The following is an 18,280-nucleotide window of genomic DNA, read 5'->3' as shown; positions in this document are numbered from 1 at the left end:
GCATAAATTATAATTTGGATGCAAACCAAATAAGCTACTTAATTAAGATCCTGCTAACTGGTCTAGGATCCCTCTTCCAGCTGCTGTTGTCTGAGCGCCTCACCCTCGGGGCACTAGCAGGGAGTCAGCCTGCTGCAGAGCATGCATTTACTTCCCCACGGAGCTGGACTCTGGCCGGCTCTGGATGTGCACGTGCAGGGGACAGGCAGGCTAGGGATCAAGTGATTTTGGAGCCCTGGTGAGGGACACGACCCTCCTGTTGACTCACTCTCCTGGGAGGTGAAAGTTCAGGTGTGGCCGCTGAGAATTCCATCTTAGGTCTGAAGCTAGTCCAGTGAGCAAGCTAGGGCTGTTAAGACGCCGCCAGGAATCCCAGGAATGAAGGCCAGAAAGACCTGGACGTTCTCTTACAAGTTGGGAGCCCACATCCACAGGGGCAGATTGTAGCCAATTCCTTTAAAAATGCCTGGGCCTCCTGCAGCTAAAGCTGGGCCTCATTTCTAAATCAGACCATGGAACCGAGGACAGCTGCAGTCTAAATAAAAAATTTGGTTAATTACAACTCCATAGAGTTTAGGTGGTCTCATCTTGGTGGGGTTTTGTTTGTTTTGTTTTGTTTTTAATGATTTTTGTTTGTTTTTTTTTTGAGACAGGGTTTCTCTGTTTTAGCCCTGGCTATCCTAGAACTCACTCTGTAGACCAAGCTGGCCTTGCCTGCCTCTGCCTCCCCAGTGCTGGGATTACAGGTGTGCATCACCACTGCCTGGTTCTAATGATGGTTTTAACAGTATCACCTCTCCTCATTCCGTGGATGCTGCAGAGACCTCCTTCAACTTGGGCAGTGTGGTGTGGACCCCTGGGCATTGTTCTGGCTCAGACACTGTTTTGCCCTCCATCACGACCAGTGGCTTCAGTCCGCCTTACTTGTGATGTCATTGCTTACCTGCCACGGTGGGGGTGGGGGGTGGGGGCATGGCCCTGCTCAGGGCCATATAAAAGGACAAACCTTCCATGTGGCTCTCTCTTTCTCTTCCTCTTCCTCCCTCCGCCCCTACCCCCACCTCCTCTCCTTTTTTTTTTTTTTTTTGTTTGTTTTTCGAGACAGGGTCTTTCTGTGTAGCCTTGGCTGTCCTGGACTCACTCTGTAGATCAGACTGGCCTCGAACGGGAACTCACAGTGATCCGCCTACCTCTGCCTCCCAAGTGCTGGGATTAAAGGCGTGCATCACCACCGCCCGGCTCTAATCTCTACTCTCTCTCTCTCTCTCTCTCTCTCTCTCTCTCTCTCTCTCTCTTCTTCTTCTTCTTCTTCTTCTTCTTCTTCTTCTTCTTCCTCTTCCTGTCTCCGTCTCTCTCTGGGCTACCCCTTCCCCCTTTCCTTCTTCCCCCATGGTCATTTAATAAACTCCTCTACAACATAATATCTGCTGCCTGGTACCTTACTACCTTATTATACCTTACCTTATTACCTTCCTGTCTTAATTATTAAACATAAAAGCAGGCATGTGGTGACTGTAGTGGCTACCATAGTGCACTGTACACAGGACCCTAGGCACTCAGAGTAATACAGGGCAGGGCTAGCAGGGGCGGGGTGTGTATATGAAAGAGCCATGCTCAGGATGGACACATAGAGACGGATCCTGAGTGTAGGTGTGGGCAGTGGAGGCTAGGCTAGCAGGCTAGTCAGATCTCACAGCAGCAAAGGACGGGAGAGGGCCTGGTAAACCAGTGTCCATGAGGAGCTGTGGCCAGACCTGGCGGTGAGTGATAGGGAAAGCCCTAGGACTAATGCCCCTGATGGGGTACCATGTGTTCTCCATCCCTGCAGCCACTTTATTAAGCAGGGAGGCACCTCATGTCTACACTCCATGGCCTTCTACAGGACCCTGACCCAGGTGGCTCTTGTCCATGTCTGTACTTTCTCCTCACCTCCCACCAGGCCTGGCTGACTCTAGCACTGGGTTGGGACTGATGGCTGAGGTGCCTACTTAACATATCAAAGCAGACCTGGCTGCCGGGTTCTCCCAGCATCCTGGACCCTACCTGGTACAGGGTATGGCTGGCATACCCGGCCCCTACCCTAAACTCCAGAGGGCTAGGCTGTTCTTGATGAGCCAACCATTTTGATTAACCACTTCTTTTGTACCTTTGGCCTCCTGGCTGCTGTACCCCACCCCACCCTCCCAGAAGTCTCTGAGTCTGGCTATTCTCTCCCTTTTATCTAGAGTAAACTTTGTCTTCTACCACACTTAGGAGCAATCACGTCCTGTCCTGTCCATTCTTTCTTTCTTTTTTTTTTGGCTTTCAAGACAGTTTCTTTTTTCTTTTTTCTTAAAGATTTATTTATTTATTATGTACACAGTAAGTTACCATGTGGTTGCTGGGAATTGAACTCAGGACCTCTGGAAGAGCAGCCAGTGCTCTTAGCCTCTGAGCCATCTCTCCAGCCCCAAGTCAGGGTTTCTTTGTGCAGCCCTGGCTGCCCTGGACTCACTTTGTAGACCAGGTCAGCCTTGAACTCACAGAGACCTGCCTGCCTCTGCCTCCCGAGTGCTGGGATTACAGGCATATATCACCACGGTAGGCTTTCCTTTCTGTCTTTTTCTTTTTCATTCAGAAAGGATGTTAAGGGTAGGATCCACCTGGCACTGCACTGAGGACCTGCCCATCTGTCTATATGGAATAGTCACACCAAGAAATCCTTCCACTGGTCCCCAGGCCCAAGAAGGAAGTGTCCCATCTAGGCCCCAAGATAATTCTCTCTAGACTGGACTCCAGCGACCAACTTTCAGCAGGTGTGGTAGCGCACACCCTTAATCCCAGCACTTGGGAGACAGAGGCAGGTGGATCTCTGTGAGTTTGAGGCCAGCCTGGTCTACAAAGCAAGTCTAGGACAGCCAAGGCTACACAGAGAAACTTTGTCTTGAAAAAACAAAAAGCAAAAAACAAAAAACAAAACAAAACAAAAAAAGCAAGCAAGCAAGCAGGCTGAGCAGGCCATAGGGAGCAAGCCAGTAAGCAGCACCCTCCACGGCCTCTGCATCAGCTCCTGCCTCCAGTTGCCTGCCCTGTTGATTCCTGTCCTGTCTTCTTTCAGTGATGGGCTACAATGTGGAAGCATAAGCCAAATAAACCGCTTCTTCCCCAGCTTGCTTTCTGGACATGGTGCTTCATCACAGCAACACAAACTGACTAGGATATAGTCTCTGAGGGCAGGGCAGGCCAGTGTTTAGGATGGCTCTCAGGCAGTGTGGGTCAGAAGGGGATGGCGAAGCATGGGTTTTGGACACTGTCCTAGACTGTCCCAAACTTCCAAACAAGGGCCTGGGGAGTCAGTGCCTTCGATTCATAGCCACTGTCTACCTCAGTCCATGCTGTTCACCTGCTCACACAGACCCAGCCTAGATTGGCGTCCTGCCCAGCCCAAAGCCCTGCTGGAGCCTCCAGAGCTGAGGCATTTGTAGTTTGCTTCCTAGTTTGTTCAGAATGTTCTAGTACTTAGGTTTTTCATTAAGTGATTTTCTTCCCTATTAGGGCACATTAGTAGGTTTTCATGTGTTCAAGGACCTTGCAGAGCCTGAGGGGATGGAGGAGGGAGGACCAGCGGCTGGCATAGGGCATGAGGCCTACGGCAGCCCCATGAGGATTGAGGGGCCAGCAGGAGCCTAGGCTACGTGTGGTGTGGGTGTGGCACTTTGCGTTCAGACCTTGAGCGGTCCCCAGGTTGTAAATACTGATGCTGCCAGTTGTGGCCATCAGCATCTGGGCTTGGGCAGGCCACCACTGCTCTGCCTGCGTGTATGCTTGCACTCCAGAAGAAGGCACCAGATCTCATTACAGATGGTTGTGAGCCACCATGTGGTTGCTGAGAATTGAACTCAGGACCTCTGGAAGAGCAGCCAGTGCTCTTAACCTCTGAGCCATCTTTCCAGCCCAACCTGAAGACTTTCTATGAAAGCAGGACATTCCAGGAGAGAGTATTTGCCCCCTAGGAGGATATTACTCATGTGCCCCTAAAATTTTCCAGGGAGCCCATATTACACAGGGGTGAAATAAGTGTTCCTGGTCTTTACCTCTGGACATCTGTATGTGAAAACTGAGAACGAGTAGGGTCCACAGGGCCACATGAAGGAGGGAGGCTGTGGGGCCACGCTACCTCCATGGGAGCTTAGACAGAACCCTGCAGCTGCTCTTCGCTACTTCGTGGGTTCTTCTTTTTCCCACCCTTTATACCCCCCCCCCCCATTTCACCCTCTATCACTAGATAGGAAAGAATAAAGGATAGAGGGGAGACACAGACAGACAGACAGACAGACAGAGACAGACAGACAGACACACACACACAGAGAATGAATTTAATTTCTTCTTGTTTCTTCTTAGAGCACAACTGCTAACAAACTACAACCAACCCCCTTAACAACCATCAGCCACCAACCCCGCCTCTCAGGACCCTAGCATTTATATACCCTCTGAAAAGTTCCCAGAATCCCAAACATCACACAGTTTTAGAAACTCTCTGCAGCTGGCGAAGCCACGCCTCTGTTACAGCAGGAGGCCGATCACAGTCAGCTGCTGCAAAGAGCCCTCATCTCCCCACACCTGAGATTAACACAAACACACATTCTTATAATATTTCTGTGTTTTTAAAGAAACCAAAATCCCAACATTGTCACTACAGAACCCAGTTCTCCAGGGTACCTGTGCTCAGGGTACCTGTTGGAACTCCTCCCAGGAGTTGGTCCAAGTCCAGAGGTGAGCTTTGTACTGGCCAAGGGTAACTGCCATCAGTGTGTTGCCACGGTAATAAAATATGGGCCTGTTGTGTTGAGGAGAAAAAGAATCATGACCCAGTCCAAGTCCATGTATTCACGCATGTAGCTCCTGGCTAGGGAGTGGTGATGCCTGCTTAGGCCTCTAGGTAGGTGTCAGCTAACACTTTAAAGATGTACTAAGGCCACGTAGTACAAAAAGTAGGAGGGGGTAGGGGTGTGGGGCTAGCAGAATGATTTCCTAGCATGCTTGAGGTCCTGGGGTCCTACTTGGCCTTGTGTGTCTGGTAGCCAGCAAGGCTATAGGGATTAGCCAGACTCATCCCTACTTGTTCCTGGGCTTTGGTGAGGCAAAGCCAGGCCCTAGGAGGTTGGGCTGGCAAAGGAACTGAGCTGGTAGCAATGAGATCCCCTTCTTGGCAATCAGATGGGTTTGGGACTGGGAAACACCTATACCTGCTGGAAGGCTACCCCCTCACCCCCACCAGCCTTAAGATGCTCTCCTAAGAGTCAAGGCTTCCCAGTGCCCTGATGGGGCCAGGATGGTCCCCTTCCCAGGTGCACATCCCAGGTCTACGTACGAGGTTCCAGCACCATCTTGTCTCCCTCTGCTCTAGCATCTACACTCCTGCTTCCTTCCACACAGGTCATAGCTGTCCAGTGAGAATGTTACAGCCTGTCAGGAAGTTACAGCTCTGGGTCCTCTCACGAGGAGTAGGGGCAAGGGAGGCAGGACAAGGGGTGAAACATATTGCCTGGCAACAACCTGTCCGTCATCTGGCCCTGGAGCATGGTGGGAAGGAGGTCAAGTCCGTCGATTACCCTGTCACTGGGTGGCTTCAGGCCTGCAAGGGACAGGCTGGTGGTAAAGAGGTCCATGACGCTCCCCAGCTGGTGGCTGACCTGAAACCGATGTAGTACTCCTTTGAGACACTCCATCCTGACCAGATGGCATTTGTGGGCTGGAGCCTGGGGTGACGAGCACCAGCTTCTCCTCTGGGTCTGCAGATGTGCACATATGCTCTGACACTTACACCTGCCACATGCCTCCGTGGGGGCGGGGATGGGGGTCATGGCCAGGGCAGAGTGGAGTCATGGGGCTGGTAGCATGGGGTGGGAGGCAGATGGGACTTAAACTGCACATCTGACCCCAGAGTCGGGCCACACTCCTGCCCCACTGTTGCTACCACACATGGATCCGGCTATCATAGCTAGACCCAGAATGCTAGCAGCTCCTCCTGGCTCCTCACAGAGAGACACTACACCACCTGAAAGCTACTTTGTACATCATAGGAGAAAATGTCAGGAAAGATCCAGAAGTAGCAAGGAAGCCAGGTGGAAAGGAACCAAACCAAACGGTCCAGTCGCCTACTTCACCCAGCCAGAAGACAGTTCCAAAGAGGTAGAGGCACTTGTTGGGCCCCCTACTGTTCATCTGTGGACGTATCAGCCCTGTGGGAAGTGTACTTGACTGCTTTCTGCTTGCTTTCTAACACAAGGGCAACCCCAGTAATGAGTGGCTGGGGTCTTTAGGGCGTCTGCCTCCTGTGACACTGAGCCCCTCCACTGGCTCACCCACCCCCAACACCCTGTAAGTGACGCTGTGCTGGAGACGGAAGTGTGCTCAGCTCTTTTTCTTGACCTCTGTGGTTCGGGAAGGTCAGTGTAGGGCAAGCACGGTGCCTGAAAATTGCATCTGTGATCCCCTGGGAAGGACGTCAGGACCTCAGCTGGAGCTCAGTTTGGACAGCACTTCTCTTATCACTCCTTGCTTGGACTTCATTCAATTGTGCTAGCTGGAGATACTGTTGAGTAAACCTTGAACAAACTCAGCCAGACTCTGACCAGGGAACTTTCTGTTTCTCAGCGGCTTGCTGAAATCCCCACCTCTATGTTGAAACTCCAGCCCTTGCTGCCGTTGCCCGACTCAGTCGCTTATCACCCCATCCTGATGGGGGAGGAGGCAGTTTCTAAAGATGAAATGGCCTTGGCTGGACAAACAACTCCAGGAGAGACTCTGGTGATCTGCATGTGCTCTCTGCTGTAGCACCCACTTCCTCATTCCCAAACCCCACCCTCCCCTCTAAAAGATCCCAGCCAGCTCCCCCACCCCATACAGACCCCATCTTTCCCATGGAAAAGTGTCTGTCCTTCAGTGTTTGAAATAAACAGTCCCATCTGCTGAGGGCAGTCAGACTCTTGTCTATTCTGTGCCCTGAAATCCAGCAGATAAGACTCTTAGCATGCAGTGAGGTCCAGCCTGCCATCTTTTATACAGTCTGCTTAGGACTAGGACATTCTTTTGTTTTGTTTTTCGAGACAGGGTCTCTCTGTGTAGCCTTGGCTGTTCTGGACTCGCTTTGTAGACCAGGCTGGCCTCGAATTCACAGTGATCCACCTGCCTCTGCGTCCCAAGTGCTGGGATTAAAGGCGTGTGCCACCACGCCCGGCTGGGAACAGGTGGTGCATGCTCTAAGCAGGGTCTCCCTACCCATGGTAGCAGGGGAGTAACAGAGGCGTTCTGAAGCCTTTGCAGGGAACAGAGAGCCTTCTGAGTGGTTCATGGCCTATTGTTTCCTCAGGAGAAGAGGAAAGGGAGAGGAAGGGGGCACGTTGTGTAGCTGAGGGGACGGATGAGGAGGGGGTCTGATGGCTAGTGCATGCTGCTGAGTGCACGGCAGCGGTTTGTGATACTGTATCCAGCAGCAGGAGGGGTGCTATCAGCTTCTTTGAGATGAAACTGGATCAAAGGCTACAATTATACCACTGCTGCCACGTGTGGCAACTGGAAGGCGAAGTGTCTGCCTCAGGGTGTTTAAGTAAAAATCTGTTATCACAGACCAGAGCCTGAATCCCATGATTCCATCCCAGTTTGTGTCTTGTGGGAAGCTTAGTGAGAAGAAAGCCATAGCTCTGGAGCACGGCTTTCTCTCCTCAGAAGGCAAGGCTGCCCCCAGTGGTGAGCCTTGATCCTCCTTGGTGGCTGCCTTCTGAGGGCATCCGGCAGGAACAGCTGTGGACGCATCTGTTCTGAACCCGCTGGACATAAGCAGTAGGCATCCTGGGCCTGTGGGAGGCTCCAACTCCTCTTTCTTAGGTGTCCCTCTGAGCCTTGCCAGTGCCAGGATGGGGGGGGGCGGTGTAACCTAGGACTGGATATGGCTCCTCATGGGGGAACAGAGGCCATGCCACCCTTCCCAGGAAAACATCCTCACCCAGTGACAACTGGCCCATGGCTTCCACAGCTACATGAGAGCTGGGAAGTGAAGCTGGTGCAGCTGTGGGCCAGGCCCCCTCACAAGGTTGGATGATGGTTGTGGCCAGCCTGAGTGCCCACAGCACCCCATTAGCCATATTCTTTTACATGTGGTGCGTTTACTGCCACAGGCACTCTGTTCTACAGAGGAAGCTGGCCAGATGACAGGCACGCCTGTCCTACAAACTCAGCAAAGGTTCAGATCCACCAGTTTCCAAGGCTCTGGTGACTAGTGTGACCAGGAAGTCCCATGTCAAGAGGTCCTAGGCAGAAGGTAATGAGGGGCAGGGGCTCAGTCAGGCCTAGAGTTAGAAGCTGGGTATTGAGGGCAGCAGCTGTTGCTGGGGACACATGGAGACGATCCCAAGCATGCTGCGTAGGAATGTAGGCCCCACGGCTGGATGGTTGTTGCCAGTTCTGCACTAATAGCTGGCAGGCTACACAGGTGACCTCTCTGAGCTTCAACTTTCCTAATATGTGGGATTAGAGGAAATGAAAGGACTATTTGTGGCTTGGAGAATGATAGCCACCAAGGGCAACTGGATTACAATCCCTGGACTCTGTGGCTATAGGATCTCACTCAGCAATGGGACATAAGACAGGAGACTGGGCCTGTAGTGCCCATGCAAGCCAGTATTCATAGTAGACTAATGTAGGTGAGGAAGGCGGGAGGTAACGAGATAGAGGAAGGCAAGCCCAGCACTCAGCTCCAGAGGCTGAGAGCTAAGGAACAGATCTGTCCCAGACTCTCTGAGGAGCCAGCCCTGACTTGACTTATCCACAGAGGCCACAAGGGGTCCAGTTTCGAGTATATGGAGGCTACCACTACAGGCAAATCAAGGAACGTGGGGGGGGGGGGAGAGGAAGGGATGGACGGAGGGAGGGAGAGGGAGAGGGAGAGAGAGACAGAGACAGAGAGAGAGAGGCAGAGAGAGAGAGAGAGAGAGAGAGAGAGAGAGAGAGAGAGAGAGACTGTCTCTAGGGTCCCTGAGAAGGAGGCCAGCTGAGGAACAGTGACATGAATGCTCCCCTTAGCAGTGAGCACTTAGTGTGCTGCCTACAAGTTCCAGAATGGATTCTTAGACCAGTGGTAGCCTGCCTGGGGCCAGGGCTTGTGGGTGAGGGTGCTGCCTGGCATGAAGGTGGCCAGACTGAGCCTCAGAAAGATACGCACTGCACCTGGTTGATGCCCCATCTCTAATCTTTGCCACAAAGATGTCAGGGTCCCATGTAGGGCTGCAGGTGTCCCTTGTAAGGCCACAGAACATGGAGAGTGAACTGGCTACAGAAGCCTCCTTACCACCCAGGCACCAGTGCTCCTGAGTGACCTTGGAGGACATATAGCTTCACTGGGCTTGCTGACTCACCTGGCCTGCAGCAATGTGCCCTGGCCACCACGCGATGGCAGGTTCTCTCATCCCACCTTCAAATGTCGTCTGCTTCCCACACAGGAAGGGACCGTTGCTGCCACCTGGGGATGAGATGAGAGTCAGCACCCATCAGCCTTAAGGTCCTCTGGGGAATCACACAGCGCCTGCCTGGAAAGTGGGCCTGTCCTGACCTCTGAGCCCCTTGTTAGGCACATGTGAGCTCTAAGGTTATCATAGAGACAAAGGACCTGGATGGGGAGGTCAGGATGCAGATGCAAGCCAGGAAACTTGGGTGGCTTTGACCCAGGCAGCTAAGATGCTCCTGCTGCAGCTTTCCAAGGAGAAAGAAAAATCTTGCCTCACTAGGACCCCTCAGCCCACTAGGAGTCACTGCTCAGAATCAGGAAACTGCCTTAGAAGCCCCTTGCTATCACAGGCCACAGACACTGATGCTGTCGTTAGTGTCCTAAGGTGCTAATAGTCACAGGCATCCCGTACTGGAAGGGTCCTACTTAAGATGCCCTCTGGTCTTTACACAGTCTATAGGCAGGGCACACAGCTCGAGTTTGAAGCTATTAGCCCCCGAACAGGCAAAGCCCCGTTCCATCTCAAGTCTAGACACAAGAAAGATTTCCCAGGGTCTTGGAGATGAGCGAGCCTCTTCTACAGGGATAGATGACATGGTGTGAGCCACTGAGACGCCATCTCTGGCGTCTGAAGCGCAGGGGCAGGGAGAGATGAAGCATGCCTAGTGAAGGCAAACAGGACCCATCCTGTGGCCATGGCAAACACTGTGCCCTGTGGCTCCTATGGAAGCCTGCTTCTGCATAGGCAGCACACACAGCAAGAGGAAAAGCAGTCAAACCAGAAGCCCCAGCAGCTCTATTCACCACAACTGGGCTAGCTTCCCTAGTGAGAAACAGGCATGGACACCAGTAAGATGTGCTAGGCAGCAAGAGAGCTGCATGTAGGGATGCTGCCCGGGGCCTGAGGTGACCGACCATGTTCTTGTTCTTCTTCTTAATCTAGGATGGACAGGTGGACTTTTTTTTTCCAGGTTCATAATTTATTGTACAAATTGAGTATTACATGATGAGTTGACATCAGGTTCTTCAGGCATGGGACTTAACAGATGAGGCCAGACATTTCAAAATCCATTTATGTTGCTTTCACAGCAGGAGTTTTTTTAGGCCTTAACTTGAAGTATAAGACCAACAAAGCAATGCTTCCCTATGTGGCCAGGACACAATTCAGTCTAGACAGGTGGACTTTTAAAAGTGTTTTGTTTTTGTTTTTAAATACAGAGTTTAAAAATAAACTCTGAGCTGGGCGGTGGTGGCACACACCTTTAATCCAAACACTTGGGAGGCAGAGGCAGGCAGATCTCTATGAGTTCGAGGCCAATCTAGTCTACAAAGTGAGTCCAGGACAGCCAAGGCTACACAGAGATACCCTGTCTCAAAAACAAAAACAAACAAACAACAAACAAAACTAAAACAAAATAAATAAACTTGAACAAATTTTGTTCAAGAAAAACTTTCCAGCCTGGCGTGGTGAATCCCTTTAATCCCAGGACTTGGGAGGCAGAGGCAAATGGATTGCTGCGAGTTTGATGCCAGCCTGGTCTATAAAGCAAGTCCAGGACAACTAAGGCTACGCAGAGAAACCCTGTCTCCAGAAACAAACAAACAAACAAACAAACAACAACAACAAAACAAAAACAAAACAAAACAAAAAAAGAAAAGTGAACTAGCAAAGTTTTTCTTTTTTTTTTTTTTAATGTTTTTTTGAGACAGGGTTTCTCTGTGTAGCCTTAGCTGTCCTGGACTTGCTTTGTAGACCAGGCTGGCCTCCAACTCAGAGATCCATCTGCCTCTGCCTCCCAAGTGCTGGGATTATAGGTGTGTGCCACATGCCCGGCTCTTCCTGGTTCACTTTGCCTCAGGCTGTTCTGGCATGATCTTAGTAATGTTAGAGTCACCTTGGCAGTGATAGGCAGTTAAATATTGCCACTGTAGTGATGGACACTAGTTTTGGCCAACATGGTACAGTATTCTTTTTCATATTTCCTCAAAGCTGGGCAGTTGGTGGCAAGGATAACTAAGTTTGCTTTGCCTTGTCTGATCATCTCCAGAGACCCCTTGTATCCCAGCATGTACTTTCTGCTTTTCATAACAAGTTGGAGCCTAGAGTTGACAGACTCTAGGGACTTTTTTCATCGTTTTTTGTGCCCACCATCTTCTCCCTTTGATGCAAGATGGCCTCCAATCTACCACACAGAAAGCAGCTGCCAAGATCTTGAGGCAATTGCTAGAAATGATATCATTTCCCTCTGCCTAGCACCTTCCAATCCTCAGAGTTGGCCACGTAGGCAGCAGCTGAGCTCTGGGCATCTGCCGGGAGATGACAGGATCCTGCTCTTTTCTCTGAGATGTATGTGGAGAGCTTGCATGAGAACTAAGGTCACTGTGGGCCACATAGCAGGGCATCGAGGGCCTCCAGGTCCGCCCGGCTAGACTTGCCAGTGTTTTCTATTGCCAAACAGCTTTTCTTTGGTTTATGATGGCTGTACTGGGTTTCTTTACCTGAAATCAGAAAGCTGCCAGGACACAGGGCTGTAGGACTGATGGGGCCACCTGAGGGCAGCACGGGCTGAAGAGATTATTGGGCCCTCAGCCTTGGCAGACAGTGTTAGGGGTGACTGTCCTAGGTTCAACCATTGGTGAACCCCAAGGTTCAGCTCCCAAGGCTGAAGGTGTTATTCCTGCCTTGGTAGCAGCCAAATCGCTCTAATCCAGCATATTCAGGTGTTCTGTCAAAGTCCTGGTTTTGCCAAAGCCTCTTGTAGCCTGAGGCTGCTGGAAATCTGGCTCCCTGCAGGGAAGGACCTTCCTAAGGCAGCATCTCCTCCCCCTGACATTTACCTCCTCTTCTCTCTCAGAGGATTCAAATTCGTGTGAACTCAGTCTAGGCCTGAGTCAGCAGGGTCAAGACCTGCTGGGTTCTCTATTCTGGGAGGGTTCAGTCTCTTAGAAGGTTAGCGCCTTCTAACCACCATCCTGGGGCAGGAGGACAGGAAATAAAACTTGCCTTCTTTGGGAGCAGAAATGAGGGCTGCACCGTTATCAGAGGTGAAGAAGACAAATGTGTTCGTACTGATGCCCAAGTTCTGTAGAAGGCTCAGGATTTTCCCAACACTGTCATCTATTTCCCGAACAGCATCGCCGTACCTGTAGGGGAAGGTGACATTCCGTCAGGCAGCCAAGGGCATTAATGTGACCTGGACATTAATCTTGTTGCTTCAATGACCAGAGGGGCAGCAAGCTGCTCCTCAGAGGGACGTTCCAGCTCGAGCTAACCGGTTCACTGCAAACAAGATGGGTGTAACCTACACAGCCTCCTCTCACCGATGACCTGGGCTGGAGGAGGTTTCAGAGCCCTGGGTGCTTGTATCTTTCTTTCATGGTGCTGGGGATTGAACCCAGGGCCTCATGTATGCTAGGCAATCTCCAGCACTGAAAAACATCCCAGCTGTTTGGGACTTTTCATAATGGCCCAGACCAGCAACCCAATGACACTCAGGCCTCAGTGGGGCTTACGACTGACTCACCGGCCTCGATGGCTGGTACCCAAGAAGTGTCTTGAGGCATAAACTGGTGCATGAGTGGCGTCGATGGCCCAGTAGAGGAAAAAGGGGTTCTGCCTTTTATGCTGTGTCCGGATGAAGTCCAGAGCTTCCTGTGGGAAAGGCTTTCATTTTTCTCTGCTGCAGGCCAATTCATCTCCTGCCTCCCCAGCTTCCTCCTGTCTCCTTGCCTTAACCAGCCCGCTTAGCCTTACCTGTAAGTAGAGCTGGGTGAGGTTAGCTTCCCCAGTCTTCAGGTTAATTGGGAATTCTTCATAAAATCTGAAAACAAACACACAAAACCAAAACGCCAAAATTAGAATTTAGTTAAGAAAGCCCCTTCCTCAATTTCACTAAAATGTCAGGAATGCTCCATGAGACCTTTGCACAGCCCCTAGGTGATGATCTGTCTGAGGTGACAAGGCCACTGATGGCTCCGGCATGGAAGACGAGTGTAGAACAAGGTGTGTGTGTGGGTGTGTGTATGTGTGTGTGCGTGTACTACAGCGATGAGACAAGGTCAGGAGGTGTAGCTGAGGACACAGGCTTTAAAAATAAATGCATGTATATGTGTGTAAGGTACACATGTAAGTGCAGGTGTGCATATACTCCGTGCACATATAGAGAGAGTAGAGGACAACATCCTTTGAGATGGGTTTTTCTCTCTTATTATTCTTTTAGTTTTTTTTTTAGTTCTTGAGACAGGGTTTCTTTGTGTAGCCCTGGCTGTCATGGAACTCACTTTGTGGACCAGGCTGGCCTCAAACTCAGAGATTTGCCTGCCTCTGCCTCCTAAGTGCTGGGATTAAAGGCGTGCGCCACCACGCTCGGCTCCAGAGGCTTTGTTTTGAGAGGCAAGGATGTCCTACTGCCTGCTGAGAGGTTAACTGTCACTGGGTACATCACGGACCCCTGAACGGCACCCTGAAGGTTGAAAGCATTCATTTTTAAGAGAGCAACGCTTGGCTCAGCCTTTAGATCAGCTGATACAGGAACTTCGATCCAAGGAAAAAAGGAGGAAGGAAAGAAAAACTAAGCAATTTAAGAAAGATGAGTCAGGTCCTTGACACAGGAGTGACAGGCTCTCCAGCATCCCTGTGAGGCATGACCGAGGTGCGTTCCCCTCCAGAGTAGAGCTCTTTTCATGGTAACAATGGGCAGTTCCTGGAGTGGCTCTCACATGGACTTAGCCCCACAGTCTCCTCTCTTGTGTGCAGCTAATAGGCCAACTCAGGGCCTGAAGATGACAGTAACTCCACCAAGAGGGTACATGGGTCCTAGACCCCTGAAAACACAAATCCAGGAGCACACTTTAGATGCAGGTGGACCTTTGAGTCACATGTCTGAAGGAAATCTATAACCACGGAAAGATGAGAAATGGCTTCAGGTGAGTCTCAAGAGGCCCTGGGCAAAACTGCCTAGGAAACAGAGCTCTCATGCTCAGCACATAGGATGCCAGATGCCAGCTGGTCATTTATGAACATCGGCCTTGTTCCAAGGACTGCAGTGAAGGCCCCAGGGATGGGGCAGGAGGGAAGGGAGGGGCTCTGTCTGTTACCTGCCGACCATCTCCCAGTCCCTGTACACAGGGATGTTGGGCTTGACCTTGTTGTCGTAAGGTCCAAAGTGACAGTTGGGGGATCCAAACCACTCATCAAATCCATGTTTCAGGGGGTGGAACTGGGGTCTGTGACCCAGATGCCTAGAAACAGGAACCAAGACACTTCAGAGACCTCCCCCTCACTGGGGACATGCCAACATTCTGATCAGCAACAATCCGTCACCATCACATTTGTTAACCACATAAGCAGCCTGCCAGTGTTCCAGCACCCCCTGGTCTGGACACACCAAAATACACAAGGTTAAGGCCTCACTTCAGGAGGGAGCACAGGAACACATCTGCCCTCCCCAGATGATGCTGGCAGCTAGAGCTCTGGGCATACCCAAGGGCATGCAAGCATAACTGAGGGTGTCCTGACCAAGCCAAGGGCTTCTGAGCACAGCTGAGGGTGTCCCAGCACAGCCAATGGCTTTTGGCCACAACGAGGCACAGACGAGGGTTTGTTTAGGAGTCCTTCAGAATTCTGGAAAGAAACCCTGAAGGATGGTGTGAGGAGAGAAATCTCCAGATGCCTTGAAGCCAGCAGGACTCAAGTGCCCATCTTAGCCATCTCCAGGCTCAAGTAGCTCCTCCTGCCTCTCTTTACCCTTGGGGACACGCTAAGGTCTGTGGTTCTTCTTGGGTTCCAGCCAGCCAGGTCACACTGCTCCATTTCTTAACACAAAAGTCAGAAGAGTCCCCTAACTAAGAGGGAATCACCAGGAAGGTGGCAGAGTGGGAAGATGCTGCTTCGGGCTCTACCCTCATCCTGAGAGCCCAGGGGACCATGTTGCACAGGCTCTCAGGCCCACTGCCAGACCCTTTCTAAGCACTGAAGGGCAGATGGGAGGACCCTTGTGCCCATGTCCAGCATGCTAAGGCCTGTGCGTAGGGGAAGCATGACCAGTGTCATGCCCGACACAGCTGTAATTCTATGCACTTGGTCCTAACAGTGGTTGGCACTAACCAGCAGGTGAGCAGGGCTGGGGAGTGGGCTGGTGGTCCCTTGAGATTTGCGTTCCAGCCTCACTCACCCACATCTGGCTGCTGGTGCATTGTGCAGTCTACTTGCCGGAGTAGACTGTCCACCTGGGACTTGATCAGAGAGATGAAATCAAGACCCTCAGTGCTGAGGTCTGTGTAAAGGACACGGGGCTGTCCTGCTAAGCTGACAGCACTAGACTGGCCCCTGCTCATAGAAGACCAATTGGAGATCTGCTGCCTGCAGCCTTTGAGAGCCTGTTCTCACCCTCGGCCTCTTTCAGAATCTACCAGAACTGCTCCTCTCAGTCACCTCTTTCCTACCTGGGTGCAGGTGAGGAGGCACCTGATGCCCATGAGCTATTTGCTCTGTCTAGGTTTTATTTTTGGCTTAAAAGGTGACAAATGTTTCTTGGCAGCCTCTGGGTCACCTGGATTTCCTGGTACCAGGTTCTCCAACCCTGTGCTTGCTAACAGACTCAGAGAAACCATGTGCAAGTGGAGCCATGAGTGGCTGCATGAGCAGGGAAGGTCACAGAGGACAGAACACTGCGGAAGGCTTCCTGAAGGAAGGGGCCTGCTTGGCTTTAGGCTAGGGAGGGTTCCATCAGGGGTTCACAGGATGCTGCAGGAGTGGGAAGAGATGAATGTCAGTGTTGGAAACTGGCAACAGTGCAGCAAAAGAAACAGTTATCGACTCGACGGCTTGATGTCACAGACTCAGCCGCCTGCTGCTCCTCTGCTCCTGCCTAGCTGCTTCTCTGTGGGTAGCCCTCTGGTGGCTGGCAACTGTCTCATCTGTGTGCGAGAATGACGTTGGCTCACTTGGTGATTTTTTACTGTGGCTGCAGGCATGGCTTGGGCAGAGATGGCAGAGATGGCGGAAAGCATAGTGGCGGGGAGATGGGGGCGTGCTGAGTGCTTGCTCAGTGCTACGCTGGCCAACAGAGCTCTGCAGGAGGCTGCTGTCTCCACCTCCTGCTGGACTTTAATTTATCTGAGGCAGGTTCTCACTTTGTAGCTTTGCTATGCAGAACACGATGGCCCCTGCCTGCCTCTGCCTCCTGAATGCTGGGACAAAAGGTGCCACCACACGCACTGAGTTCCTGACTTTAAACATCAGATTCTTCTTCTATTTATTTTGATTTTATGTGCATGGATGCACATACTATGTATGTTCTTAACAGCTCCCTGCAGAGAGTATAGATAGTGCACAACTATGATCCCAGGATGTGGAAGGCTGAGGCAATGGACCATGAGCCCAGTATCATCCCGAGCTACACAGAGGGTCCTTGCCCCAGAAAACAAAAAAATTCCCTGCAAAACTCCGCACAGACCTAGAATCCAGTTTCTGCTCCTCCCACGAAGGCCTCAGCTGGGAAGAGCTGCCCGGAGGCAGGTCTAGGACTCACCACTTGCCCACGAGCTTGTTGGTATAGCCTGCCTTCTTCAGGAGCTCGGGCAGGAGGTGTTCTGAGTCAGGGATGCCGCCCATGATCTCCTGCGGCGTGTAAGCTGGAAGAGCAATGCTGCGTTAGAAATACTCACACAGTGTCCATCAAGGCGGACAGGCAGGGCAGGGACACTTCCCAGGATGTTCCCAAGGACTCTCCAAGTTAGCACCATGGTGGGGATGGTGTTATGGTGTCTTCTCCTCCCCTCCCCCAGCCTCCCCACGCCAAGATCTGTCTCTCACCTCTCCAGTCTGGTTTGCCATTTGACACCATGCTGTTCCCTACAGGCTATGATCTTGGTTTTTCCCATGTTCCTTTTCTCCACGGCCACTTGAAATCCCATCTCATCTGGAACCCTATCCCTAGAGACTCCATCCAAAGCTCTTGAGCTTGTTTCTAGAACATTCCCTCCCTGACCTGAAACCTATAACTTTTCCAGTGGAAAAGGAGCCATGGCAGGCAGTGGTCCAGGAACAGGTTGAGGGTGGTGGGCGGATGCTGTGTGGTACAACTGAGGTGCCTCAGCACTAGCTTGGTTCTCCTTGGGCTGACTCAAGGAGGAAGCTTGCGACAAGGGAGCTGCACTGCGGTACTTGGTTCTGCCTCAGGTTGTCTTTATTTACCCTTCCAGGCCCCAAACCTCTCACACCGAGGCCTAGGACATCAGCTTTCCCTAGTATGGACAGAGGTACCTGAAGGACCGAGGGGGTCAGGGTGGGGCATACCATTCCTTGCGTGCGAGTTGGTTGTGTAGAAGCCATTGCGGATGGGCAGCCGTCCTGTGAGCAGGGCTGCCCTGGCTGCATAAAAGGATAAAAACAGACACTGAGACAAATGCAGCAGCACCCTCAGCCCGCTCTGCAGTGCCTCCCATGTGCGCACCTCCTGGGATGTGTCTGTCATGAATCTGGTTGACACTGAACTGTTGTGTTTCTCTGTGTAGTCTTGGCTGTCCCAGAACTCACTCTGTAGACCAGGCTGGCCTTGAACTCAGAGATCTGCCTGCCTCTGCCTCCTGAGTGCTGGGATTAAAGGCTGAGCCACCACTGCCCTGCTAGGTTTAAATCCCGTCCAGCTTCTGTATTGTAGAAGTTGGGCACTGGGAGGTGGCACAACGGCCTGCTGACGGATGGAGATTTATATAATCGCTGATCGCTGCTACTCAGCTCTGTCCCTGGTGCAGCCATAAGACTGTAGGCCACATGGCCTGCCTCCTGCTGACCCC

General features: G+C 51.7%; 1 protein-coding gene across 2 annotated transcripts in view; it reads right to left on the bottom strand.

Annotated features, from left to right (window-relative positions):
• GALNS (galactosamine (N-acetyl)-6-sulfatase) overlaps positions 1-18,280 on the bottom strand; it is a 35,024-nt gene that overhangs the window by 8,465 nt on the left and 8,279 nt on the right. Inside the window, exons 3-11 of one of the 2 annotated variants that reach the window (XM_084755661.1) lie at positions 17,781-17,855; positions 17,014-17,116; positions 14,579-14,722; positions 13,236-13,302; positions 13,006-13,133; positions 12,486-12,625; positions 9,393-9,496; positions 5,536-5,672; positions 4,714-4,816 (exon numbers count right to left, since the gene is read on the bottom strand). In XM_084755661.1, coding sequence (XP_084611787.1) covers positions 4,714-4,816; positions 5,536-5,672; positions 9,393-9,496; positions 12,486-12,625; positions 13,006-13,133; positions 13,236-13,302; positions 14,579-14,722; positions 17,014-17,116; positions 17,781-17,855 — 1,001 coding nt within the window. Of the gene's footprint in view, positions 1-4,713; positions 4,817-5,535; positions 5,673-9,392; positions 9,497-12,485; positions 12,626-13,005; positions 13,134-13,235; positions 13,303-14,578; positions 14,723-17,013; positions 17,117-17,297; positions 17,747-17,780; positions 17,856-18,280 lie in introns of those variants that run through there. The other variant, XM_084755662.1, reaches the window with a different exon arrangement.

Source organism: Acomys minous (assembly GCF_964271855.1).
Source record: "Acomys minous genome assembly, chromosome: 14".
In the NCBI taxonomy this organism is placed as follows: domain Eukaryota; kingdom Metazoa; phylum Chordata; class Mammalia; order Rodentia; family Muridae; genus Acomys; species Acomys minous.
The sequence above is the reverse complement of the archived record's forward strand: the minus strand, read 5'-3'. Positions and strand labels throughout refer to the sequence as shown.